The sequence below is a fragment of the Chamaea fasciata genome, unplaced genomic scaffold, assembly GCF_029207755.1.
Source record: "Chamaea fasciata isolate MVZ Bird 193981 ecotype frontalis unplaced genomic scaffold, bChaFas1.0.hap1 SCAF_7, whole genome shotgun sequence".
NCBI classification, from domain to species: Eukaryota; Metazoa; Chordata; class Aves; order Passeriformes; family Sylviidae; genus Chamaea; species Chamaea fasciata.
Window position 1 is genome coordinate 3,378,506 of NW_027094092.1, and position 26,677 is coordinate 3,405,182.

Consider the following 26,677-nt stretch of genomic DNA (forward strand, 5'->3'; position numbering starts at 1 on the left):
ACCGCCAAATGTGCCTTCCGTGGACGTCTGGTCCGTACCAGGTGGCCATCTGGAGCCACTGACCATGTGGGGCCATCTGTGGCAGCAGGAGCACCTTCCTGCTGGCCGGGCAGCAGTTGCCACCAGCTTGGCACAAACCTCAGCAGCAGCGAGGCGTCCGCCAGTATCTGGGCCAGATCGTCTTCCTCTAAGGTTGTAAAAGTGGGACATCCAGAACGAAGAGCCTTCAAGGTGCGGCTGCACTAAAGATGGCTTCTCAAGACCCTCTGAAGCAAGCCTTGAAAGCTAATGGGATTTAAAATTTCAGAAACTCAGCTGAATGATTATGTCAGAATTTTAGAGGCCTCTCGGTGAATTTTCATCATCTTTGCCTTCATGTAACCCAGCAAAAAATAAAAGCCACCAAAAGTCATCTGCTGCAATATATATTTTAATTCAAAGTGAATCTTGACAGTAATACACCATAAATTCTTATTTTGACACTCACCAAAATAGTCACCTGGAAAACCCGCTTTTGTGACAAAGTACAGAAGGCTTGGTCACATTTAAATCACTGAGAACTAGAAAGAAATACTATCGCAAACTGTAAGAGACATTACATCCATAAAAAATTTTCCCAGTCCTCATATTGTAATATTGCACAGTGCAATTGCTACATGGCGAACTAGTGTAGCAGAGAAATCCAAAGCAAAAAAAAGAAAAAAAAAAGAAAAAAAAAAAGAAAAAAAAAAGCCACAAGTCTACAAATTGTTAAACAGTAACAGTTCAACCTCATGAATCAAGTCTCTATTACTGGGTGTTTCTAGAACAAGTCTTCCTACAGCTTGCAGTGTGATTTAACTTTTACTTAACACAAACCACGTTAATTAGCAGTAAAACCAGAAAATTTAAAAATTAAAACAAAAACAAATAAAGGAGTTAATACAGTAGCATATTTGACCGATAAAACACCCTGAAGTTAAAAACCGAACACAAGAAATTCATATAAAACCTTGCAAATTAAAGTAAGATGCAGATATGCAGTTCTGTAGTCATGCAGTGTTTTATTTAAAAAAGGCATTAAAACAGTATCATGTAAAAATGCTTCTCAGAGGATGACTTTTTTCACAGAAAAGGCCCTCGCCCTGAAAGCTTTTTTTTCTGCAGATGGGCCCAGACACTTGCAGAGACAAGAGTCCGTTCTCTCAGAGTACATTGTGGGAGGAAGGGGGAAAGTCACCTGGTGTGTTGAATTTAAGCTGTGGCAGGATCCCAAATAATTCATTCTTTGAACTGCAGACATTTCTACGATTACAACACATAGAAAGAGCAGCAGATCTGATCTGGGGCGCGTTTACAGCAACCTTTTCCTGCATTCGGCAGGATACTGCGGTGATATACAGAGTGTCAATTTAACAAGCGCGTCAGCTCCAAACCTTAAGCACAGTAAAAAGAAAGTACAGAAAATACATCAGACCCATGATGATCCCCGTGGCCCCAGGAAAAAAAAAAAAAAGCAGTTTCTTTTGTTTGTTTGTTTGTTTTCGGTTTTGTTTTTTTGTTACCACCATACAAAAAAATCAATGTGCTCTGTTTGCATTGGTGGTTCTTGGTGTGTCCATTGCCTGCAATGGAGTGAGCACCAAAAAAAAGGGAGGGAACAGAAAACTGCCTGCTGGACCACACAGCACGAGTTAGAAGCGGTAAAGGTGGACATCCGATTTGACTCCCTATATTTAGGCTTTACATACGTGTTGGTAAGATTTCAAATTCATCAGGATACCCCTAGTTGCTAACGCATACTTTATATACACACACACTTGTACAAAATGCATAGAGTTGATTACTAAAAACATCGAAACTTTTGGGAAAAGTTAGGTTTCTTAATTTTCAGTGTGATTAAAAATGTACTGCTGGTATTTTCTTTTTTTATGAGCTAATACTGTTGTATTTTAGTTATTACTTAAAAAATAAATCAAATGTAGGCACATTTATTTCATTCAGACATTCATTAAATAAAACACTGCTTGTGTTAGTGGAGTAAAGAAAAAAATTACCAGTTATTAGCTTATTGACAGAGTTAAACTCAAATGCTTTGCACTCTTATTCCAGTCAACATTGCAAGGATTGTATTCCAGATTTTGTTTTAAAAAAAGTTAAGTCAAGCCTGCAAGATGCAGCTTCTTAAGTGTCTACACAATGCCAATATGAAAACATTAAAAAAATTAAGTTACATTAATACATCCACTTATATGCAGTGATGAGCTCAAAGTTAATGGAGATAAAATACTGATGCAAATAACACACCCCAAAAAAACATATGCAATCATCTTCCATCATTTACAGTATAGTAGTTACGACACTTCAAACATGAAAACAAAATGAAAACTAAAATTTAAAAAAAAACAAAACAGAAAAAAAAAACCAACCCAAACAAAAAAACCAAACCCAAAACCCAGCTTCTATTTCATGTAATTAGACTTGTACAGAAATTAGAAGGCTAAGAAAGAACTAGTTAATCACCTAATTTCACAGCTATCTGAAGTGGCAATCATTATATAGCAGCTTATCTATGATACATTCAAGATAAATGATACAATTTATTACTTGCCCATAAGCTAAAACACAGCCTCAGCTTAATACCTTCCGTAAATCCCATCTCTACACTACAGTATACTTGAGGTCTATGAAAAAGTAGCTACCTTTTTATAGGAAATGGATGATTAAGTCTTTGGTGCTGCAAAAGCAACTTCATTCGAACAAAACAAAAAACGAAAAGACACACTTCCTAAGGAGGAGAAAAAAAAATAATAATGCAAAAAGCATGTAATTTACGTCCCTGACGGAATGTATTAAATAAGCAAACACCCACAACAGGCTAAAACAAATACTATTCATGTAAAAAGACTAAAATCTCTCCCATGCATAAATGAAAGATTGCACACAAAGAACTCACATCTTTTTCAAGCTTCAACAGTAAATATTCTGCTACTAGTTATTAAATACTGCACGGTTTGCTCAAGCTAAGATGAAACCACATCATGGATCAATGAGCACTTGGCTTCTCCTTTCATTAGCTAGTCAGTCATGCCTACCTCACCTCTAAACATTTTATTATATCCAATTAGACAAACACTTTTAAAATAAACTACTTAGGTTGTATTGCAGTTCCATTTACCAGTATGAAATACTGTCTTGTGTGTCACTACTCAATAGCTACTGAATCAACTTTCCTTAAGCACTACTAAAGTCCTGTCTTGAAGCTAGATCATTCTGGGGCAGGGGGAAAAAGACAGCAAAATTCGGCTACAGCAAAACGTGCTGCCTTCTCAATCAGGAAAATACACCCAATACTAAAATAATACCACACAAAACCCAAAATGAGCATTACGCTATCAAAAAATCAGCAGATCTGAATTTTTAAGTGCTGCAGTCCTCAACATTTATATATAAGTAATAACATTAACAACCTCAAATATTTAAGGCACTATGTGTGGGAACAGTTTACAATGCAGCTGAGATTATTAGGACAACAACATTTAAGAGCAATGTTTAGGCCTTTTCTTTGCCCATGCAAAAGACACATGCAATGTGAAGAACAACAGCTCAACTTTTAGGTAAGTGACTCAACATTTAAACACCAAGATACGCAACACAAACGAGTTACTTCTACACTGTACTGCTGACACATGTGCATCTGTTGCTCTAGTTCTGTACACTGAATGGCTTCCCAAATGTAGACGTGTCTTGCACTAGTTAGAAGGCAATTTTATAAAAAATAGCAGGAGCAAAACCAGATTTCTGCTCCCATAAGTCACCTGTCTAAAGTTACTATATAAGAAGATAACATGACCAAAGACAAGTTATACCAAATGTGCAAAACACATTAAAAGTGAGTTTGTTTTTTTTTTAAAGCTCAGAGTTGTTTAAATTGCACCCAAGTCTACGTGATTCAAAAAAATAATTTTCCTGTTGTGCCATGGCTAATACGTAATAAATACCATGTCTCTTCTCAAACCAAGCTTCTGCTCCACCGAGCTTCCTCAGCAGCCGGAGCTCTCACATGAAGGGGTACTGGCTGAGTTTGGTGGGGCTCAGCGGGAAGCCCGCGTAGGTGGCGGGCGACGCGGCGATGTACGAGTGGGGCGCGAAGACGGGCTTGTACTGAGTCTGGTGCACGGTGGGGGAAGGCAGCAGGCGGGGGTTGATGCCCACGGGCACCTGGTGCACCATCCCGCTGGCGTGGCTCAGGCTGTAGCTGGAGTGCTGCAGCAGAGGTCTGGAGGTGCAGGGCGAGGCCAGGAGGTGCGCGACGGGCGCGGCGGTGCCGAGCGGCGCCGGAGAGGCGTACGGGAGGATGGCGGGCTGCCCGCCCAGGTGGGAGCTCCCCGGCAGGTGGCTGGGGCTGCCCTGGGGCAGGGAGAACGCGGGGCCGGCCACGGTGGCCGCCAGGAAAGGCTGCTGCTGCTGTTGCTGCTGCTGCTGCCTCCGCAGGGCGAAGTTCCCGTTCCACTCCTGCGGCCCCGAGCCGAAGTGCTGGACCTGGCCACAAAGACAGAAACGGGCAGGGCTTAGCGATCCCCGGAGCAAAGACAGCGGGAAAAATGGAGGAAAAATGCACTAAAAGTAGTCAACTTAAAATCGGGAGGAATATAGAGACAGGAATTATTAAATGCTTCGACAGAACGAAAAAGATATAGTAGCTATTCAGGTAGCAGCACAGACAATAAGAGATGGAAAACAGAAGACGAGTTATTTTAATGCTCTTGCAAAGGGAAAAAAAAAAAGAAAGGATAAAATGCCATGCTGGGCTGTTTTAACAGAAATACCATGTATCACATGAGCAAGGTGCTTATTCCACTCTACTCAGCACTGGCTTGGCATCAATTGGAAGTGCTGCATTCAGTTTGGGCACCATAATGAGGCACAAAGAGGACAAATAGGAGAGAAATTTTAGAGGAGAGCAGAAAAAATAATAAACGGATTGAAAATATCTGAGACAACTAGGCAAACAGAAGTCTAGGTCTACGATCACAGGAAGATGCGGCAATCATTAACAGTTATAAAGAGAAAAGACTAAAAATCAATTACTCCCATTAAATGATGCAGACTTCAAACTACATAGGGCATCTACTAAAGAAGGAAGGATCAGCATAAATTTTTGTAACGAAAATAACGTTCTACACTTTCTGCCAAGAGGCTGAGGAGCTGCAGACATTGAAGAGATTAAAAATTAATACCATGCTGATCATATTAAGGTTTGCTTAGAATTAATTAAACCAATCCTTTTGCATAATCATGAAGAAGGGGAGACTGTGTCACCCACCCAAATGTTTCTTTCAATCTAGAGTATTCAAGCCATTATTGCTAAATCCTCTTATCTACATATAGCATGCTTTCATTTAGCATTTAACTCACAATATTCACAGTTTCTCTGCAAGACTTACACAAACACGTAAGTCTCGCACATTAATGTACCTCCAGCTATCTAACCAGAAGCTCAATGCAGCTACAGCTCCAAGATAATTAATTAAAAGGGGCTTAAGCTTGATGTCATGTGTCAGCTTCAGTTCTCAGCCACAGCAGACACATTTACTGTGTTGTTAAGCAATGACAGAAGCAACTTTTAAATTAGCTTTAGGTATCTTCTAACATTGCCTGGAACTACAATCACAGTCTCATCTCCTCTCCGGCTTCATTACTGGACAGCAAAGGTAAGAAATAGTTGGGCTTGCTGAGCTCTATCTCACCTCTGGATACTAAAACTAAAGGATTTCCTTGCACACTACTGACAGAACAACACTGAGATACAGCTGCAGATTTGAACTGCACACTATGAGTGTTTTAGCATTTGGATGTAGGAAAAATAAATGCTAACATATTTTTTTTTGTCTCGTGCTTTGATATTGTGCGAGCATTGACAATTTTCCCAGTGTGGCTTTTCTGTTATTTTTTTTAAACAGAGTCAGCTGTTTTAAGAAAATGACCCAAAATGAAAGATACTTATGACTCGCCCAGTAAGTTGAAATCCATTTTTCAAGGTCTGAACACTTCTTTAATCAAGCTGCTGAAAACCTGCAGCTGCCACAGACAGACAGCAACTGAAACCGTGAGCATTCGGTTTGGAACTCAACTTCTCCAGCTCCATGTCTGGAGCTTGCTGGATGCAATTGCACATACCTGACTGAAGTTTCCATGTTGCTGATGGAATGCTGATGTCAGTTTCTGCTGACGGTTTCCTACCGCAGAAGACTGGTTGATTCTTCCCAGGACAGACCGACCCTTTCTCAGTGGCTGGCACGTAGCAACTTCCAAGACAGAAATAAACAACATTATGCTTTTATTGTCACTCTTCCCTTATGGCAAAAGTTAGACATGGTTTCCTTTGCTTAAGCATGCAAGGAGAAATAATAATACACCAATTAAAGTCAAAGCCTAGCACTGTTTAGAAGTGGTTACTACAGATTAGCAGTTGTATGAGTAGGTCCAAATCTTCATATATATAGAGAGAATAAATACTGAGACTTCTATTCTTGTCTACTGGCATAGAAAAAGAAAAACACCTGAACTAACTTACCTGTATTCACCATCTGCTCCTCAAGGTGTAACCTGTTTTCAAGTCTCATGGGTGGTACCACTACTGTGCAAACAGTTGATTTGGTTTCAGGGTTAACTGAGGCTCTTGCTTCCTTGTTTTTATTTTTGTTTTTATTGTTATTGTCTACGAAGCCATGTTCCACAAAGGGGCTGTCGTGTCCTGAGGAGTCTGAGCTTGGGGAACCATCCACTGTATCACATCCACTTTCCTGTTCGTCATCGGACATACTGTCAAAAAGTAAAAGTATTGCAATGAAGCAAAGAGATTTTCACGATAGACGTACATTTTCTTAAATTAACACATTAAATTTGTAGAAGTGAAATTACTCAAAGGTGGATAAAAATCATGCATTGTAATTAGGCATGCATATATATTCCATCTCCTCCCACCCATAAACTGCGAGGCTCGGAGAAAAGAGAAAACTTCTTTATATTAAAAATTGGTGGAATACATGCTTAACTTAAAGCATACAAGAAACAGCAGTGAACTCACTAATGCCTAAATGTATGGTCAAGGCCTTTAGTGATTTTACAGCACACATAACACGTCCTTATTGCATGTTGCTTAAAATAGGATACTACAAATAAAACCACTTACGAAAAATTAACTTTTTGTGAAAAATACTGTGAGGGTCAGCACAGAAGTCTGCAGATTTAACCAACAGAATCAGGGAATTCTGAGTAGTTTTTTCAAGTAACAAATAGCGATAACGTGACAACTACTGAGCAATTAATTGTACTTCTATATTGTTAACTTTTGATTCGAGCTGCTAATTATATGACTTAATGTAAGTAGATTGCTACTGAAAGCAGAATCCAACAAATTCCTCTGCTATTGACGTGGAGCTGAATTACCAAAGGGAATTCAATTACGGGTCAGTTCCCTACAATTCAAAGAAAATACCATAAAATCAAGCAGGTCTTCATAAAAACTTATCTGAATTTTTCAATGTTTTGATACTAAAGAATACCAAAGGACTGACAAATGTTAACTACCAAGCAGTAGTTGGTATCAGTATGACTACCTGATGCAGACTCGGGAGTTCCACCTCCTTGTCACTACATGCCCTGATAGAATCTTAAATTATTTTAAACAAACTTTTTTCATTAGGACTTGAATTAGAATTCATTTTGCACAATGAAACCGCTGAAGGCTCAAGCTAGACATGAGGCAGTGAAGATAAAAACATTTAAAAGCCGTTCACATGAACAGTGCTCACCTAAATGAGCCTTACTTTTGGTAGAAGAAAAAAAAAGCATCAGTGTCATTAAAGATTACAAGATACACAATGGGAAAACCAGAGGCTGCAAAAATTAAAGAATATGCAGGGACCAAATCTGTCACATTCTACTTTGGCTTATTTAATCTTGCAACTCTCGAAGATTTTTATTCCAAAGGAAGTTGCATGCAACGTGTTTATATTTTCTGTGTGAACACCATTCATTCAGTATTCTGAAAGTTTCCAATGCAGCAAGACAGACCTGCTAGGAATGAGAACAGAGCAGTCTTGTGCTGCGCAACTGTAGGCCAGCAAATTAATTTTTAAACAGATCATTTACCCTCACCAGCTGGCAACATAACAAAACTTGTGCATTTTTCAGTAGAAACTGGGCCTGCTGTATACTAAGAGCTTTCTTTTTGCTGAAGGGAGCCTGAGTGTTTCACCTGTTGGACCTCTTGCAAGGAGAAGGGCTGGACTGCTCCGAGGAGCTGGTGCTGAGCGTGCTGTCGGGGCTGCTGAGGGAGCACACGCGGTCGATGTTCAGGGTGTTCTGGCAGGCTTCACACTCCAGGCTCCCTTTACACCTGCACACAGGAACACGGTCAGCAAACACACCATTCACCACCCATTTGGGTGCAATTGTGGAATAAAAAAGGGTCCGTTATTAGAAATGGCCCCTTAAATGTGAATTAACGTCCAATTCCTTCCTTCTTTTACATCCAAACCAGGTTTTAAACCTTTTCAGTAAAATTCTAGACTAAACAAGCATTTTTTGAAACCTACTAAATGGATAATTTTTTTACTGACTGAATACTAAAACAACTAGATTAAAATGTTTTACTACAGCAGTTAAGAGCCCTGAAACCTTTGACAAAGCTTAGATTTAAACTACAAGTTCCTCCAGTTCAGAATTATTGCAAGTGAGGATCAAGTCAAACAAACATTAAACTTTAAAGCCTTGGATATTTCTGTGATGGCTCTGTGAAGAAAACTCCACTGGGGGACAATACCCAGCACCTGCTTTTGCACCCAGAGGTTCACCTTTTCACACTGTTAAGAGAAACATTTTCTGCCCATAGGTATGGAATAGTATCTACAAGATGCTACTGCTGGAATGGTAACATTGAATAAACACAGCAAGAATGTTCTTCAACAAACAAGAACAACATTCTTGCTGTGTATACTCAATTTCTTTCATGAAAAAAAGGATGAAAAAAAACCTAAAAAAGCCTCTGGCTTGAAAAGGCGTAACACACGCAGATGAATGAGGCAGATTTTTGACAGTGTGCTCCCTTTCAACGCCACAGAGTTAACTTCCTGCTGCAAGCCGATCAGGAGCACAGGGCTTGTCCTTTCTACGCTCAGACCCCTCAGCTGCGCTAAGACAGCCGTCTTTAAGTCAAGCTTAACAAAACCCGAGGCAGCGCTCACTCCCTCAGCGAGTGCGTCCGCGCCACGTCGTCCTCGTCGGTGTCGCTGCTGATGGTGATGACGCTGACGGCGGGGCTGGGGGAGCCGGCCAGGAATAGCGCCGGACGCGGGCTGCTGGGGACACAGGGGTCAGGGGCCAGCCTGACCGCGGCCTCGCAGCACCCGCCCTCCTGCCCCTCCGAGTTCAGATTGTCCTGTGCTTCCAGACAGCTTATTCTCTTGACGGTCTTCAGGTTGAGGATCTTTGGAGAGATGAAGGCTGAATTTTGCATGTTGGTGTTTTGTAGCATGTTGCTCCTGTGAAGGAAACACGTGGTTTTGGCGTTTTGTGAATCTCTGCCCAAGAGAGCTGGAAACTGCGCTGCTTTCAACCAAAGCAGGCAATGTCGGGCTAAGGCACCAACTTAGAGAAACACAGAACGGTAAACACAGGCAAAAATACTTGGCATGGATGGTTTCAGACATCAACAAGAAAGATATCAAGTATGTAACATCAAAGACATCAACATCAAATACAGTATACTGAAAATCCCACGTTCTAATTAAGGTAAAAACAAATGAAAATCCCATTTGGGCGAAAAACAAGCAAACAAAATCCAGCCAGATTTCCTGCAAAGATTCTCCTTGAAAACAAAAGCTGATAGTCTCCAGATGAACCCCTTGCTTAATACAGGACTGCCGACACTGCCCACATAACCCATGCTTTCCCCCTTTTGGAGCATGCCACACCTTTGCTACCATTTTGCATGGCACTGGGGCATATTTTCTTCAGCAAGCAGCTGAAGTATTTTTGGCTATCAGTGAAAGATGACTGCAAGGCACACAGCAACCCTGTTATACAGCCTCTCTCCATTTTCAGTTGTCTAAACCTGATATATCCTCCCTCATGTTAACTTAGGAATATCTCATTAGAGCTACCTCAGTATATTCTCGTACCTTCCCAAAGCCTGTAAAGACAACATTCCACCATGATAGGCACATACTAATCAGAAAGAATTAAAACTAATTAGTATTGCAAGTATTGTTCCATCTAGTCTACTACCAAAATAACACTGAAAACTTAACAAGCAAGGACACATTTTTCCAAAGCACTGTCTAAGAGGAATTGTGGCCAACAAAGTTGTCACTTCTACAAGTTGTTCCCTTGCCCACAAAACAGCCGTGACAGGTACACTCTCTTAGAATGTTCTGTCTTAGAAATGTTCTACCGACCTGTTCTGGCACAGTTTGTTCCTCTTGGTAGCTGCAGGCTGAGGCCAGACAACGTGTGCAATGCCCACACTAATTGGCTGAGGGGCAGACAAGGTTATCTGATGTGTTAGAAGAGGCTGTGGTACCATTGAGCTGTAGTGGGTGCCCTGGGTAATCATCTTCCTGAGGAAAAGGAAAGGCAGGTTTATATTGCAGGTCGTTTGCACCAGCACCCCCAGTCCTTGTTAAATCACAGCCAGTGAGGTGTGGTGTTGGGATGCAAAATCCCTCTGGGCCACATCCACACAGGCCCAGGGGTGCTCAAAGATGTAAGGGCTGAATTAGAACCTTCAGAGAAACTAAAACATATAAATCCACACAGACGTGAGGTAGAAATGCAAGTTTTGTTTTAACCAAGTAGGGAATTTTTAAAATGCCTTAAGCAAATAAGAGACTGAACTAGTTAGTAAGAAAAGGATCTAAAACCTAGTTGAAAGTTCAACAGCATTGCCTTTTGCAAAGTTAGTTAAGCTCTGGAGGTAACAAAAACAGTGTAGCCTTGCTAAACATTCCTAGATGAAACAGATAGAATTTTGCACGTAGAATTTGGGCAAGAAATTACGAATATTGTCGCACATCAATCTTGGCTTAGGATAGGTCCGACAAGGCAACTCGTGTTTCTACCTGACTGGCCAAAAATGGAATAAAATGCACTGCTTTGAGGATGCTGAGAGGCACACGAAACACAGATCACGGATGCCGTTGTTGCTGCTGCGGTTGCGACTGAGAAGATGCTGCTGCTTCTGCTTGGGACATGGGACCTTTATGCTGGAAGGCTTTCTGCATACTGGCACCAACCGTAACACCTATGCCTTCCTGAGACTGATTTTAACAATGCAATAAAGGACTTTGCTTTTACAACTACCCAGCCTCTACAGTCCTCAGTGAAGATGCGCCAAAATCTGGACGACAGTGCGGCACAAAAGCAAGTGGACTCACCCCCAGTCTCCAAGCCTCTGTGGGCCAGCCACAGGATCAGAGGCCAGAGATGTGGCTGGAGCTGCCACTGGCGCTACCTGCTGCCATGCAGGAACCAGGATCTGCTGCGTCTGGTTTGACCACACCTGCTGGGAAGCACAGGAGGTTTTTATGGCACAAGCAATTCACTGAAGTTACACTCGCTGCTTGGAGCTCAGCACAGACAGGAGAGGGACTGCAACAGAACTCTGCATTTTAAAGCATCTAGGAATTAAATAAGTAGGAGTTTTGCTTTACAGTACGCCAACCTGAGAAAGGATTCCTGCTCGAATCTGTAGTGGCTGAATTGCGTGGGCTTGAGTCACCAGTGGAACTGCATTATCCACCCTCAGGGAGAAACTGGTGGGTTTGCTGTGGTTTGTAGGAATTCCTGTCAGGGAAAAAAAAACACATAGCCAAGCTCTAGGCAAACAACAGTCTGGCATATATTTTCTGACCAAACATAGAGGACAATTTAAAAACATTCCACCGTTTTTAAAAATGTGTTTATGATCTAATTCCATAATTTAGACTTTCAAGCCGAACAAATTAACACCTAAAAGATTTTTGTGCCGTAACTTATCTGCACAAATATTTGAGCTGCAGTTTCCAGAAAGAACTGTCAATAGCTGCTAGTTGGAAACAGACTACTAGAAAGAGGAATGACTTTGGCAGAAAGTTCTGCAGAGCTAAGCATTTCCTCTTTATCACAAACTACATTAAAAGAATTTGAAAGGAAGCAAGCAGAAGTAAGCAGAACTGAATTTCAAAGCTCAGAATGGACTCTGGCACACCTCATGCTCTGTAGTTCCAGCAGGCTGAAACACATTCCTCTCAGCTGTTGTAGCTGGCAATGCCACATGTATAATGCCCCTCTTCGTTACCATCTCTTTGGTGGGAAACAATGTAAAATCTTCTGTGTACCTCATCAAATATTGGCAGTAGAATCCCTAATCCTATTCCTCTGTTCATCAAAATAATGCAAACTACAGCCCTGCTCACAAGAGCATAATACAAAAAAGATGCATCTCATGCCCTGTATAGATTTCATTATTGTCACAGGAAACTTAACACACGTATAGCAATGCTGCAATGTTTACTACAATAACATTTCCTTAACACAATAATGTCAAACTACAATGAAGGAGGGACTTTTCTTAACAGACATTGCAACAGAACAGCCAGGCTTGAAGAAAATACTGGCTAGGAAAAGATAACCCTGATCTCATCTTCTAACTGTACTTCATGCCTCGTGCTTCACTCAAAGATTAAGCAAGGGGTGTTCACAGGTAACTACTAAAGAATTATTACACTAAAGTTTGTAAGTGTTTTGGTTGGGGTTTTTTTTTAATCTTTACAGTACAGGATGAAAGCAAGTTTTCATCTGATGTAATTCTCTCATGTCATAACACAATACTAAGTTATAAGCACGCACTTCAAAGCTTTTCATTTTGAAATGCACTTGACTGATTTTTTTTCCCCACAGCCATCTAGAAGAGCAACATCTTAGCTCTGACAGAAGCAGAGAGTTTTAGCACTTCAGATATTCCACAGAGCAGCCAAGCTGGAAAACTTTGAAGCAGTGCCAGATACCATTAATATCCCCTTTTCATCTGTGCCAGCAACTCGTCACCTACGTGATGAAAACAATATATCCCCTTCACTTCAGCTGTAGCAGAGTTTAAATTTGGAAAGCTATCATCATATTAAGAATACAGTAAACAAATCACAGATAAAGTGTCTGCCTGTACTGTTTCCTTTTCTATAAATCACTTTATTCATCTGGGAATAATGAAAACAATAAGATTTTTTATTATGGTGTATGCCATTGTGTAAAGAACATACACAATTTAAATAATTAGCTGCTCAGAAGGAAATCTGTGTGAAGCAGCTTTACATGACACTGCCTGGTGAATACTCAGACCTTTTTTGAGTTACTGGAGCTCAAGGTAGATGCAGCTGCTACAAATAACATTACTGATAAAGTCTGCTGTATCTGTCTTTATCTACAGAGACTGACTGCCTGGGGTTTAGGTTAAGGTTGAATATTTTTGGTTTGTTTCATTTCAGAGCGCATGTAGTGTGATTTCTAAAACTTTAAAATGCAGAGGGAAAACTAATAAAAAACTAAAGTTTTTTAATTCTTAAAAAAACCCCACTCCCTATAAATTCCGTAACTTCGAGACCTGATCTCAACAAGAAGCTGAACATCACCAAGACAAATAAATTACATCTTTGGAACAAAGACTACAATCATGCTAAGTTAATAAGCAAACAATATAAACTACTTTCCCATTTCCATAAATGACTGTTACTAGGATAAGGCACTGATACTCCCTTCATCTTTCCTGTTCCCTCTCAAATTTTATTTCAGAACACCCTCTTTATTGCTTCTCCTTTCACACTTTTGTCTCCTGTTTTATCCAAGACATAAATTTGTGTGTGTGTGTGTGTGTGTGTGTGTGTGTGTGTGTGCAGTACACGAAGATGGGCTCTGGATTACTTAAATCATTTTCTGCAGGTGCTGATTTGCTGTCTCTTTCAGAAAGGTGCAATGTGTCTACATCTGACTCACACGCTGATTTTTAATGACATAATTAAGTTGGTTTAAATATAAACCTAAGTGGATATAACGGAAAACTCAAATATTGCTAACAGACAGGCAGTAACACTCGTATTTTAGGAACAATTACAGATAAATATACCTTGAATAGCTGGAGGACATATAATCAATGCTTGCTGGAAAACATCACTGCAACCAAACTGAGCAGTTCCTGCCTGCAGTGGAATTCCTTGGTGCAGAACTGAGTGGGCAGATGCAGTTAATGCCTAAGGGAACAGATTCAACACAGGCAAGATTATTAAAACTGTGAATCTACATCTCTCACACCCTTGTCCCACCACTTTAGTAAATAACTAAAACAACTTATAAAAATGAACCTTTCAAAGCCATTTCAAAAGAAGCCATCACACCGGGCCACTGGAGGGCAGCAAAATACAGAACTGGCAATCCCAGCTTGTAACTTAATTTGAAACACGTTCTAAATGATTTGTTTAAGAAAACATTAGGAAAAAACGAGAGTAAAAGACAGAAGACTTTGCCACTTAACAGATCTAATTAATTCAATAATTGAAAAAATGACAAAAACTACATTAACTGAACTTACAGTTAAAATAAAACAAAACCAAACCAAGGAAGACACGAACCATTGTTTTTACCTGACTTCTTACTGGACCAATTTTGGTAAAGCTTGCAGTCAGGTTGGCTGCACTGCCTGAGGCAACTGATCTCATAAGTGATGTTTTATTGCAATTGCTTAAGTCATACAGGTTTGATCGGCATTTGCAAATATCCATGATGTGAAAGCAGGACTTCACTCTATCAGAACCAGAAAATAAATTGTTTTAATCACCATTTCATGTCGTTAACGGTGAGAAACAATTCCCCAAAATAAGGGGAAGAAGAATTAGTTCAAACCCCACATTTCCCAGTTTCTCGGAATGGGATCATCCACACAGGTAGAAAAACAGAAACACTGCTGTTACTATGGTCACGTCAAGCCTCTGTGATGCATATTTTAAATTCAAGAAAAATACTGCTGTTTCCTTCTCCTTCCATCTAACACCATGTTCTAACAGCTGTGTACAAACAGGGAAGATAGGAAATGAAATAGATGGAAAATGCTTGCTCTTTCAGTGAAATGCTTGCAACTTTAGGAAACCCACGGTGAAACACACAACTCCAGAAATGCAAGAAAACTTTCAATATATTCCACATTAATCAATACATGAAAGGAACTACCTGAGATGTCAATCTCAAGAGGAAACGCCTGCCCTAGCCCTCAATGAATGACAGGAACTAGAGCTCCTCATACTTCCAAAAATCCCATCCAAGTTCCTGCACTTGAATTTCATCCAGCTGCAACTGCAGTCGTTAGAATTTTCACAATCATGCATAGAAACAATGTAGAAATCTATTGCTCTAACTGTTACTTTCAGAGAAAAACATAGCTATTCAGGCAGTTGCCTTGACCCAGTCGACGTATCTAATACCGCAAGGGCTTGAAAGAATTTTCTAAGACACTGCAAAAACGATGAGAGATTTTTTTTTCTCTCTGATAGCAGAAGAAACAACACTTTTATACAAATGAATTGCAACAACAGAGATTTCTACGTTACATACTGGTTGCTATGAGGAAAATCGAGGAGGTGCTTCATGGTAACAAAAGAATGGTTCAGGGTCTCAGCTGGAGTGATTCTTAAATCAGCATCGATAAGCAACATTTTCTTCAACAGACTGACAAACTCCCTCCTATCTGCCTTCTCTGCCAACAGGTCACTTCCTTCCAAATCCATCACCATGTTCACCTGCCATCGAACAAAACAGTCAGACAGAAGACATGCATGTCGGTTTAACTCTTCCTGGTTGGTTTTTCTTTTTCTGCTATAAAATACTAATATTCAGCATTTTTGTCACATGGGGTACGGTGGATTTGTCTTATCCCAAAACAGCTGGCTTAGAATTGGTGGCTTTTTTTTAGGCATGCCCACTATTCCCCCCCTTGCAACTTCCCCAGTTAAAAAGGCTTTATTCCAGTCTGGGACTTGGAATTTAAGAAGTAAGACTTGGAATAAAAATCTTTATACGGTCTAACTTGAACTACAGAGTTGCCCTTCAAAAACCACTTTGAAGCATATATTAATGCCAACCTTGCAACAAGATTTGATCCTTTTTTCAAGATGTGAAAGAGAACAAAAATTGCCTTTTCTTATTGACTAGAGAGGTATAAAGCTAGAGAAAAGTGAGGAAACAAGTTATGTTTTTAAAAACAAAATTTAAAAAACTCCACTTAGAATTGCAGTGTCAAGGTAACAGGATTGTACTGGAAACCATACAATAAACAGAGCAGGTTCCATATGCATTCTTTGTTTATTCTTTGCCAGAGTGACAGATAAGGTAGAAGAGAAAGTATACATTTTACACAAAATTCAAGGGTTCCCCCACCACAAGGACAAGTTTCACTGTTTAACACAAGCCATTCAAAAGGAAGATCTTTACTAAAAGCTCAAAGGGCTGACACAGCCAGGTATTTTCCTCAGAGCAGCAGAGGAAATAATGTTCTAAATAATATTCTAAATAACACAACAAATAATATTCTAAAAGGCATTTCTTTCAAAACCAGTGAAACGTTTTGAAATCACCAGTCATTCCCACACATTCCTTTTGCTGAGGACGGAGGCTTTAATACTCACGTGCACTATATCATCCAAACTGTTGAAAATATACTTTCTGGCCTCTTTCGACTTCATACCTGTTTCTGCCTCGTGTTCTTCCAATGTCTCAAAAGAAAAAGAAAAGGAAAGCTGAGTTTAGAATCTGTCAATAAAGGTCACCTATAACGACAAAGTAACTTTATGTATTTATTGACCTAATCCCCACTTTTTTTTCCAAATAATTAGTATATCAGTTATATATTTGTATACTGCTTTACCGGCTGCTTTCATTCTGTAAATCAAAAGACAATAACTACAACATTTTACATCTGACAAACCCCAGTACTGGATTACAACAGCTAGTTTATGAATCACACAGTGCTGAAAGCCTAGCATAGAGCGGTTTAATCACACTCTTATCTTTTTATATATCACAGCTTTCCTATTATTGTATTTTACCAATTTTCTCAAGCTCAGACCTTAAACCCCAAGCAGCAGCAACATCACATCACTGTAAAAGAAATAAACCAAAAACCAGGCGGGATCCATTCAACTTCTTTGCTTTCTCTTTCCTTTTTTTTCTTTTTATACTTTTATTCCTCCACATACACAACTGGTGTAAGTATTTTAAATACTTAGGTATGAAACAAAAGCATCCTCCAGAATGAATGGTTTATGAGTTGGTTTAGCACCTTCTGTTAAAATTTTCCTTCTTCAACACACTCAGCACCAGTAGGCTGGTGCTGCAAGAGGCAAGGTTGGACTTCAGGGAAAAAGCTTTTAACATACAGACTACAGGAAAGTTTCCAAAACGAACTTTGACAAAAACTGCAAGTAATGAGCAACGGTGTCTTATCAAAACTCCTAAAGAACCTCTGCAAGGTAACAAAGAGCTCCTGTAACTGGGGAGGTCTGTGCACCAAGAACTCACTCGGACACGGAGAAGCCAGATGTAAAGTGTCACCTAAAGACCAAGTGCTTGAGAAAGCAGAGTGTGGGATTAAGCAGGCTGGTGTAATTGGAGAAATCTTACATAACGCCCCAGTGCAGCCCCGGCCCAGCGCTGCCGGGGATTTACCGACTTGCTGGGGGGACTTACGCAATTGGTGCTGGGAGCTGGCAGCTGTTTGTTACTGCAGAGAGATCCTGTCAACCCCGACTGCTTCCTCAGCCCTCTGTAAACCCAGGGAAGCTGGGCCATGAAGCAATGCAATTTTAAAAAAAGTAAGTAATTTGCATAGGAAGCGAAAGCTCTGCGTATGGCCAGAGTACAATAATGTTGCTTAGAGAGAAGCAAGGTGCGCAGAACATAAAAGTACATCTTGTTTTAACTTTGTCTGCACTCACTGTATTGCAGCTTTCAGCCAACAAAGGCTGTTTTAGCAGGAGATCTAAAAGAAATGAGCTGTTCACAGCCGTGTTATTTCTTAATCTCCTTTTTCTCCTTGCAACTTCTGATCCTGAAACCAGTTCTGGACAAACGCTGACAGAGCAGTGTGGGCCACAGAGACAAATTCCTTACATGAAGTGAAAAGCAGCAACCGAGCAAGAAAGAGAACAAAACAAAACAAACCCACTCATTTAGCACCTCTGGAGATACAAGGTTTAATTTGAATTCCCCACCTGGCAGCCACGCACTGGGCACAGCACAGCCTGGCAGCTGCTCCTTGGGGAACAGGAAAAATGGAAGGGATAAAGAGCCAGGAGCTGATCTTGTAGTGAACCTTGGCTTCTCTGGTTTCTCTGCTCACAAAACACTGTGCTGTTTCCTACTACATTGTACTGTTTACCTTTAATCTCCAACTAGAATATGGTGCATCCGTTTCTCTACAGAAAAATCTTGAAGTTTTCGTTCCCATGCTTAACAACTGCTCTCCTGGCAAACCTTGAGTCTGTGAAATGTAACGAATCTGAGGAAAAAAATAGAACAGGGAAAATAATTTACCTCTTGTTTTCAAAACGTGATTCCCACACAGTTTATTTGAATTTTACTTAAAAAATGACAAAATGAACCATGCTCAGAGCATCACAGTTCAACAGCTACGTCTTACAGAGGGGAGAAACCTAACCCTGAGCACTTGGCACTGCTCCCTCCATCTCTAGAGAAAGGCACATCAACAAACCTCTCAAGTGACCTATATAAGCAAGCTTTTTAGGCTGGGGCACAGGAACGAGGAGCTGGAGAGAGTGGCTGTCATTACTCCTCAACCCACTCAAATCCTAAACGTATTTTTTTAATTCTAAACAGGAAAATCAGTAGGAGTGCTTTATTTGCTTACAGAACTTGGATGATTTTTTTTTTGCATGTTCTCATTATGTAACTTGATAAAAATTCTTCCCATTTGCTGTTTCCAGTGTATCAGTCTTTGACACATCTGACACACCTGCATTTCAAGGAAACATTCCATGTGGAAAGGGAGTGCCTGTACAAGCTCCAGGCAGCAAAAGACAGTGTTCTTGTCCAAGAAAATCTGCTACTGAGTGTGAGAGGAATGGACTGGCTTTATGCCTGAAAGAAACTTTGCTCTGAAATGATCAAGATGCATTTATTTTAGAAGATGATTAACTATGCTTTTTGCATTACCTATCACAGTTGGTGATCGATGGATTACCTAGAAAAGTTAAGTTTCAAGGCTTCAACAGAAATCTGTGGAAACATGATGTGTTTTAACTACTGGGCCTGCAATGTTAACTCGCTCCACAAGGGGAGAGTTATCCCAAAAGCAGTATTGCTTTCAAAATGAAAAACCACCTTGGAATTGGAACAGTAATCGGCAATAATTGAAAACCAAGCTTGTTGCAGGTCAAGATGGAGAGGGTACAGATTCCAGCAGCCAGGGCTGAACTTCTGAAGGGTAGGGTCCCAAACCACAGAGAGCCTGCTGGGGTGAGCCAGCCCCTGGAAAAGGAGGAGCAGCCAGGAAATAAGAGAGAAGAAAGGGAAGAATAAAAAGGAGTGGCCAAATACACCAAATCAGATATTGAGAGATGAGAAGATAAAGTCAATGAAAGAGGGAGGACTTGAGAGCTGGGAGCACCTGCAATGAGAAAATCTGATGGGCAGTAGAGAGTAAAAGGAACATGCCAGGCTTCTCCTGAAAAGTAAGTGACAGACCCAAGTGGGGAGGAACTAAACACAATGCTGCCAACTTCTGGTGTTTAGTATCCTCCATAATTCCCTGCCTCGGGGAGTAAGGAGAATCCTACTCTGACCAGAAATGTTTCTAGACCATTTATAATGTCCTCAGAAACCAGAAATGTTTCTAGATCATTTATAACGTCCTCAGAAAACAGTCTTCAAAAATAGAGGGGGAAAGCCAGTGCATTAATTCAAAACTTCAGCAGTTAAGCACCTGTGCCTGTTTCTGAAGAGTATTAAAGCTCAGAAGACAGGACTGTTTTCCCCTGAGAAATGCAGCTGTTACTGTTTCCAACACAAATGAATGTAAGAACTAAGAGCTCCCTTTCAAGGGCCAGTGTGTTGGTTGCCACACACCGGGGGGACAGGGGGGAAACGCAGCACAAAGCCTGTTTGTTTACTCGGTGACACACACCATGTAGCAGGAGGACAGGAATTCCCTGGAAGCCGTCTCCTACTCCTGCTGTGCTCATGGATTCTGAGAAAAACCCTGAATCCAATTTCTCCAAAGCAAGTTTTGCAGACCTGCTGGAGCACAGTTACAAGACTGGTTAAAGTAAGGCAAATCCTGCTGGTGCAGAGGAGGTTGCAGCCCGTCTTCCACCACGACTTCTCCACCATGAGGATCAGGCAAGTTGCTGGATGAGTTAGTAACTGAGGCTTCCACCAAACTCGAATGATATGTAAGAGGTAAATAAATTTGCCGAGTTCTTGGAATTTTTTGAGAGAGCATTATAGATTCTTTCCAAAATACAAATGCCTTCACTTTATCCTTAAAAAGAACAGTGAATTGTATGGGTTGTTAGACTTTTCCTCTTCTGTTTTCCGTTTTAGCGGCAACAGTCTGCAAAAAGGTCTTCTAAATGCATCAAAGCATGAACCCACATTCCATTCATAGCTCACTTTCCACTGTGAAACGCTGCATTTTGTGTAAATGATGGAAACTGAAATACGAAGCATTACCAACATCAACACAAAATTAATATATCCCCTGAAAATGGTTCTAACAGATTTCCAGCAAAGTGAGTCTGATCTGAAAGTGCAGGGAGCCAAAAGCCCACTCCATGAGCAGGACTTGAATAACCTAAACAACATCCTCTGAACTAAATGCTGAATCAAAGATTAGAACTTAGCAAGAAGCCAGTGCTCTTCCTTCTGGGGTCTTCAAGAGATTGCTGCTTCACTTGCAAAGTTCAAAACCAGGTGGGCATGGTCAGGATGCTGACTACATTCCTCCCAAATTCCGCATCATTTTCTAAGTGTTTAAAATAAAAACGTTCTACATCTTTCATTAGGAACAATGTGGGGTTTTATTAAGCTTGCTCACTAATGCTGATGGTGTCAGTAGCTGAAAACTCCAACAAAGCAACGGCAGAGCTTTAAGAGCTTCAAGCTTTACCCCTGCCTATCTACAGTACGATTGTGACAGCTCATTCTCGTTCCTCGTGAAGTACAGGCTCTCAAATCCTCGAGCTTTGTTGGGTTTCCAGAAAGCATCAGAAAGTACTCAGAGCACAATTAATCCTGACATCTGAATAGACATTCCAGAGTCAACCCTGTTCATGGCAAATGAAAGAGAGATTATAATGCAATGATGGTAGCTGCAAACTTTGGTTTCCATCAGAAAAAGCAGCTTCGATACCAAAAACTATTTCATAAGACAAAGGGAGGAGGACAAATGGAAATTTAATTCAAAAAAAAGCGGCACAATATACAGTTTGGGTTCAGAATCAGAAATTATGTTGCTAGGACAAGCAATAAGACTAAATTAAAAACACTGAACAGACTTGAAGAAATGCTACATAACAGGGCATATGATTAGCATTTAAAACTCTGGATTTAATGATCTGAAATTCCTAAGTTGCAGAAAGTGTGCATATGCTCATGAAATTTATTCTACTACCTGGTCATATTCCAGTGCTCCTGGGTACAGTGGCCATCCAAGAAACAGCTCTGCAATCACACACCCTAACGACCACATGTCTATGGCTTCACAAAACGGCAATCCCAGTATGATCTCTGGTGCTCTGCAAATTAAACATGGTTACTGAAGTTTTTTCCTTGGGGAAGAAAGGTCATTCAACAATCCAACATGACAAAGAAAAAATAAAAAACCAAAATCTGTTCCTTGATAATTACTTCAATAAAATCATAGCAACAGAAATTGCATTTTTGTTTATCTAGGTAACCCGTGGCAATATTTTGCAGCTCCAAGATGATTTTTTCCTACAAGTACCAGTTTGCTATGTACGTGAAAACCGATACGCCTGGAAAACAGCATGTCCCTGATTCAGAACTTTTGCCTTTCTCCAGTATGCAAATGTAATGACAAATCTCAAATGATTTGTCCACTCAGTGTCACATGTCTGTAACTATATTCCAAAATTTATCTCAAAAAAAAAAAAAACCCAAAAAAACCCTCAACCAAAAAACCAAAAGTTTTATCTGCAAATCCACTTGCACACTTCTCAACTGTACAGTACAGTTAAAGCTATTTAAAATATCAATTTAATTACATCACTGCAAATCCCTTAATGTACTCAAATCAGTTGAATGTGATCAATTTTTAAATCACTTAAATGAGAGCATTGTACTTGGTAAACAGAGCAGGTGTTATTTTTCACCTAAAGCAAATGTGAATTATTTAACCAACATCATCTGAATTTAGGTCTGAACTCAAGAACCAGAAAAATTGGTATTGACACAGCTGCTAAAGGAGCTTTTAACATCTCTGTTCACATCTCTGTGGAATGGAACTCAAGCATTTCACAAATATCCATTTTCATTGTATTTGTCCTTTTAAAACCTTCCCTCCCATCTCATTCAAGCTACTAAGAAAAGAAAGAAGAATTAATTTATATCTGCATTCTAATACGGAAAGATGCCTAGAGATGTCAAGTATTATTTAAAGCATCACACGATAAAGGGATCTACTTTTAAAGCAGACAATCTGATGTCACAGAACAGTAGGAAGGTGGTTAAAACCAAGAGGGTAATTCCCATTGCAGCTGGGCAGAACAGGAGCATCCAACTGACCAGGAAACGTGGGATTTCTCACCTGGGTGAAAGCTCTCAAGTCTTATGCTTCAGCACATCCTGGTGTAGCCTATTGACATTCCACGCACAAAACAGACTCTGATCATAGTAAATACCTACATACCTCATTGCCCTCTGACATTCACCTTCATTAAAATATTCTTTAAATTACTGACATGTACTGGATTGGGAACAAATTCCTATTTTTACGCTACTTTGGGACAGAGGAGCTATCTTGTAGCCGTAGAGCAGACCAAGAGCTGAAGCATCTCCATCCCTTTTCACAAGGGGCAGTTGGTGGAAGCTGTAAATAGACATATTTCAAGCTCCAAGGAGGCACGTTCACCACCACGGAAAGGGCTCCCAATGCTCTGCTCCACCCCTGACCAGTGAAGCCATCCGAGCCTTCTGCCACAGGAAAAGTCCAACACTTTCCCTGGATAAGAAAATCTCTAAGACAGGATATTCTGTTAAATACTTCTGTATTTTCCATTCATGCTAGCACTTCAGTTCTCCCCATCGTTGCCACAAACCATTTTGGATGTGATTATATGAAGGCTAAATCTCTTCACGCCGGCGGTGAAACTGGAGAGGCTCAGTTTTCCACTGCCTCCAAAGATTTGACTACAATAAACTTCTGGGGATCGAACATACGTATTTTTGCAATGCAGGATCGTGACACCGCAGTAAGTCTTACCTAGTTTTGTTATCCAAGAAACCAATTCAATACCTTTGGATGGCACAAGACAGAAATAGCAGCGAGAAACATCTGCCTTTCCCCCCTGGCTGGGTGCCAGTCTGCCTATGGTTGTTACAGATCTCTGTTAAAATACACTTCCTTTTGTTGTATTATGTTACAGCCCTGAATAGTTAATGAATATACACACAGCCTATGGATACAGAGGCTTTAACAAATGCTCCTGCTAAAATAAGCCCTGTAAAACCTCTTAGGTTTACTCAATGGTTAATATGTGCGCCGTGCAAAAATAGCCGCAGTCCCTCGGTCTGCCGCGCGCCCCTTCGGAGAGATTCCAAAGAAAAGGAGGATGAAGGGAAGCAAAAAAAATTAAAAGAGAGAATGCTTGCTCTGTTTCACAATACAGTAATCTGTTAGTTTTTCACGAAGAAGAGCACTAATAAATAAGTCTAAGGAAAAAGGCGGCATTTCAGGAGAGGCAAAGTGCTCCTCACTTGCCAGCATCGGACCAACCATCCGGAAAGGAAGGGGAAACAAACGTGCTCCTAAGCACAGCTACCTGCACCATTCTACAGTACAGGGAACAAAAATCATTTTCAGGCCAGCTTGAAGAGAGGAAGATGAAGAGCTGCTGCTCTTTCAGGGCCAGTGTCACCTACCACGTCTCACGTTAGTCCTTAAAATGGAGCAACTTTCTCACAGCAAATTAAGTTGCAGGAGGAATGTAACTGAGTTTGATTACGTTTGGAGTGGTCTTAGCCAGCTCAAATATTTTTGTTAAACTAAAGTTTGTTAATGTCACGCTCAAAAACACCTGCTTCTGTTTCTCCTTCTTTTAAAGCTCCCATTAAAAATCTGTCTGGAGAGCTGGAAAGAAAAGTGTTCAAGCAGAGAGGATCATTCTTGAACTTTTATTTTTAAGATAATCCACAGCTGATTTCTCCTGTAAGGAATATTTTACCAGGGACCTCAAAAGGAAGATACTCCCTTTCCTAACTACAAGCATAGATGAGAGTGGTAGGAACTGCAGATGTCCCAACAGTCACTTTAACACCAGATTACTCAAAAAACAGTTTAACTCAGTATTTCTCTCTCTCAAAACAGCACCCCACAGACACTCCTGCTCAGTTTTTACTGCAGATCACATGATATTCAGTGCACCAGAAGACACCACAGTCTCCACCTCAGCAAACAGCACCTGTTATCCCATACCAAGACATCAACAAGGAGAACACCAGAATTTTCTAAACTTCTTAAGGACACCGAATCTTACTTAAATGTGCTTAAATTAAAAGCAAGATTTTAGAGAGAAAGCACCTATTTCCTTCTTATCAGTGTTAATTAAACATTAATTTAAAATATTATCATAAAACAGCACAGCTTAGACTTTACAATTAAAAAGATCTAAAAAGATTAAGGACACAAATGAATACTTGTTTCAGCTGCTTGTCTGGATAGTCACATTTCTATTTATTACATCAGAGACTATAAATACATATACTATCCTATAACTTTTTGTAAGCTTATGAGAAAAGAAATCACACAAATTGTTCTATTAACTTGTTCAAAGACCAGAATATTTCATAAAATAGTTTAGCTTCAGCATGTTAGCCAGCTTGGAATAAAGTAACAAAACAAACAAATCTGAAGAAAAACGAGATAGTTCCTTGACAGAGGATTAAAAACAAACAAACAACCAAAAACAAGCCCCAAGCAAGAACTTGCTAAAAAAAATCAAAACTGCAGCATAGTAACAAAATTTCTTCCAACCCTTACACCAGGGGAACAAAGAATGAAGAGCAAGAATTAGCCATACTACAAAAATAAGTCATAAAAAAATCTGTAGAGAGGTCAAACCCTTTCAGACGATCATTACCTAGAAATCGTTGGTTAGAAATCCAATTTAGAACAGAAGTTACATGAAAAAGCTAAAACCCAACAGCCATTGTACAAAGTAACAACTGAAGAACAGCACAAAACAATAAGAACAGCAGCTTCCCAGAACTGTACTTTCATGAAAAATTCAGCTGAATGCAGGAATAATTTCTCTGTATGTTCCCACTGAAGGTCCTATAACACAGTCACACTACACATACCCTCTCACAGACCAAGGAAATGAGACTAAAGATTGAGCAAGTTTTATTTTTTATTTCCCTGCAGTGTGGGAGGGTCAGTGTATCGACTGTTGATCACGGCACTGGTTTATTTACTGACCACCTATGGCTCTCCAGAGTGGGGAGTATAGAAATAGCCTTGCTCCCCTCAAACTTTACTATCAAACTTCACTACCTCTATTTACCACTGTGCTGACAATGCCTAGTAATTACCTACTCCGGACACAACACAATGTCACCATGACAAGAAATTCTAATGCAAGGAAGCCATCAAAAGGGTGGGATGGTTATATTTTTTTTAATTAATCACCTGAAAAGTCCTGGTATGGAGAACTCACGTAAATGAATCCAATTTGCAAGAGTTAAAGTCAAACCAGATTACCACCCTGAGAACACCTCTTTCCCCCTCGTCTACCATCCGGAGCACAATGCAAGCATATCCCTTCTGAAAGGAATAGCCACACATGGGCTGTGAGACACACAATTCTTCTCCTAAAGAAAGGAGGCCTAAGAGAAGGATCAGATGCAGTGACTAAGTTAATGAGGGATGGCAATGGGCGTCCTGATGAGTCTTTTCATGTACAATTCGCTCTCTTCAACTACCAGTCTTTATCACACACGTGAAGGAACGCAAACCTTTCTTCAAGATCTGCAAGAACATAGGGAAGACTCTTGGCTGGAGGGATCAAAACCAAGGTGGCCACACCCAGAAAAAACTCCCAGGCAAGTACACTTCAGTAATCTGAAGGATGAAATGGGAAGGAACCATGTAATGACAAAACCTGGAAATGATGAAGGATATAAAGATCAGTTGGCTCTACAGTGGATTCATGACGGTCTTCAAAAGGAATTTCAAATATGCAATTAAATCAAAAACAACCACAGGAAGTAGAGCATACATGGTGTATAGTAAACCATAATGAAAGTTAACGCACCACATTCATTCATTAATTACCCAGAAGAAATTATGTTAGAAATTAACCAACTTTTCAATGAAAAATCTAGGCAACTTTACAGATTATTCAAGAAAAGTATTTTA

At 40.2% G+C, this 26,677-nt stretch overlaps 1 protein-coding gene across 7 annotated transcripts in view; it reads right to left on the minus strand.

Annotated features, from left to right (window-relative positions):
* Positions 1–409: 409 nt before the first annotated feature.
* Positions 410–26,677, minus strand: part of HIPK3 (homeodomain interacting protein kinase 3) — a 67,302-nt gene continuing 41,034 nt past the window's right edge. For 4 of the 7 annotated variants that reach the window (XM_066187227.1, XM_066187228.1, XM_066187229.1 and 1 more), the window contains exons 3-16: positions 21,695–21,818; positions 18,443–18,562; positions 16,692–16,778; positions 15,622–15,806; positions 14,646–14,817; positions 14,144–14,267; positions 11,708–11,829; positions 11,421–11,548; positions 10,443–10,604; positions 9,231–9,527; positions 8,243–8,383; positions 6,557–6,804; positions 6,160–6,287; positions 410–4,521 (exon numbers count right to left, since the gene is read on the minus strand). In XM_066187227.1, coding sequence (XP_066043324.1) covers positions 4,039–4,521; positions 6,160–6,287; positions 6,557–6,804; positions 8,243–8,383; positions 9,231–9,527; positions 10,443–10,604; positions 11,421–11,548; positions 11,708–11,829; positions 14,144–14,267; positions 14,646–14,817; positions 15,622–15,806; positions 16,692–16,778; positions 18,443–18,562; positions 21,695–21,818 — 2,521 coding nt within the window. In that variant the 3' untranslated portion in view covers positions 410–4,038. The remainder of the gene's footprint in view (positions 4,522–6,159; positions 6,288–6,556; positions 6,805–8,242; positions 8,384–9,230; positions 9,528–10,442; positions 10,605–11,420; positions 11,549–11,707; positions 11,830–14,143; positions 14,268–14,645; positions 14,818–15,621; positions 15,807–16,691; positions 16,779–18,442; positions 18,563–21,694; positions 21,819–26,677) is intronic. The other 3 variants (XM_066187232.1, XM_066187231.1, XM_066187230.1) reach the window with 3 other exon arrangements.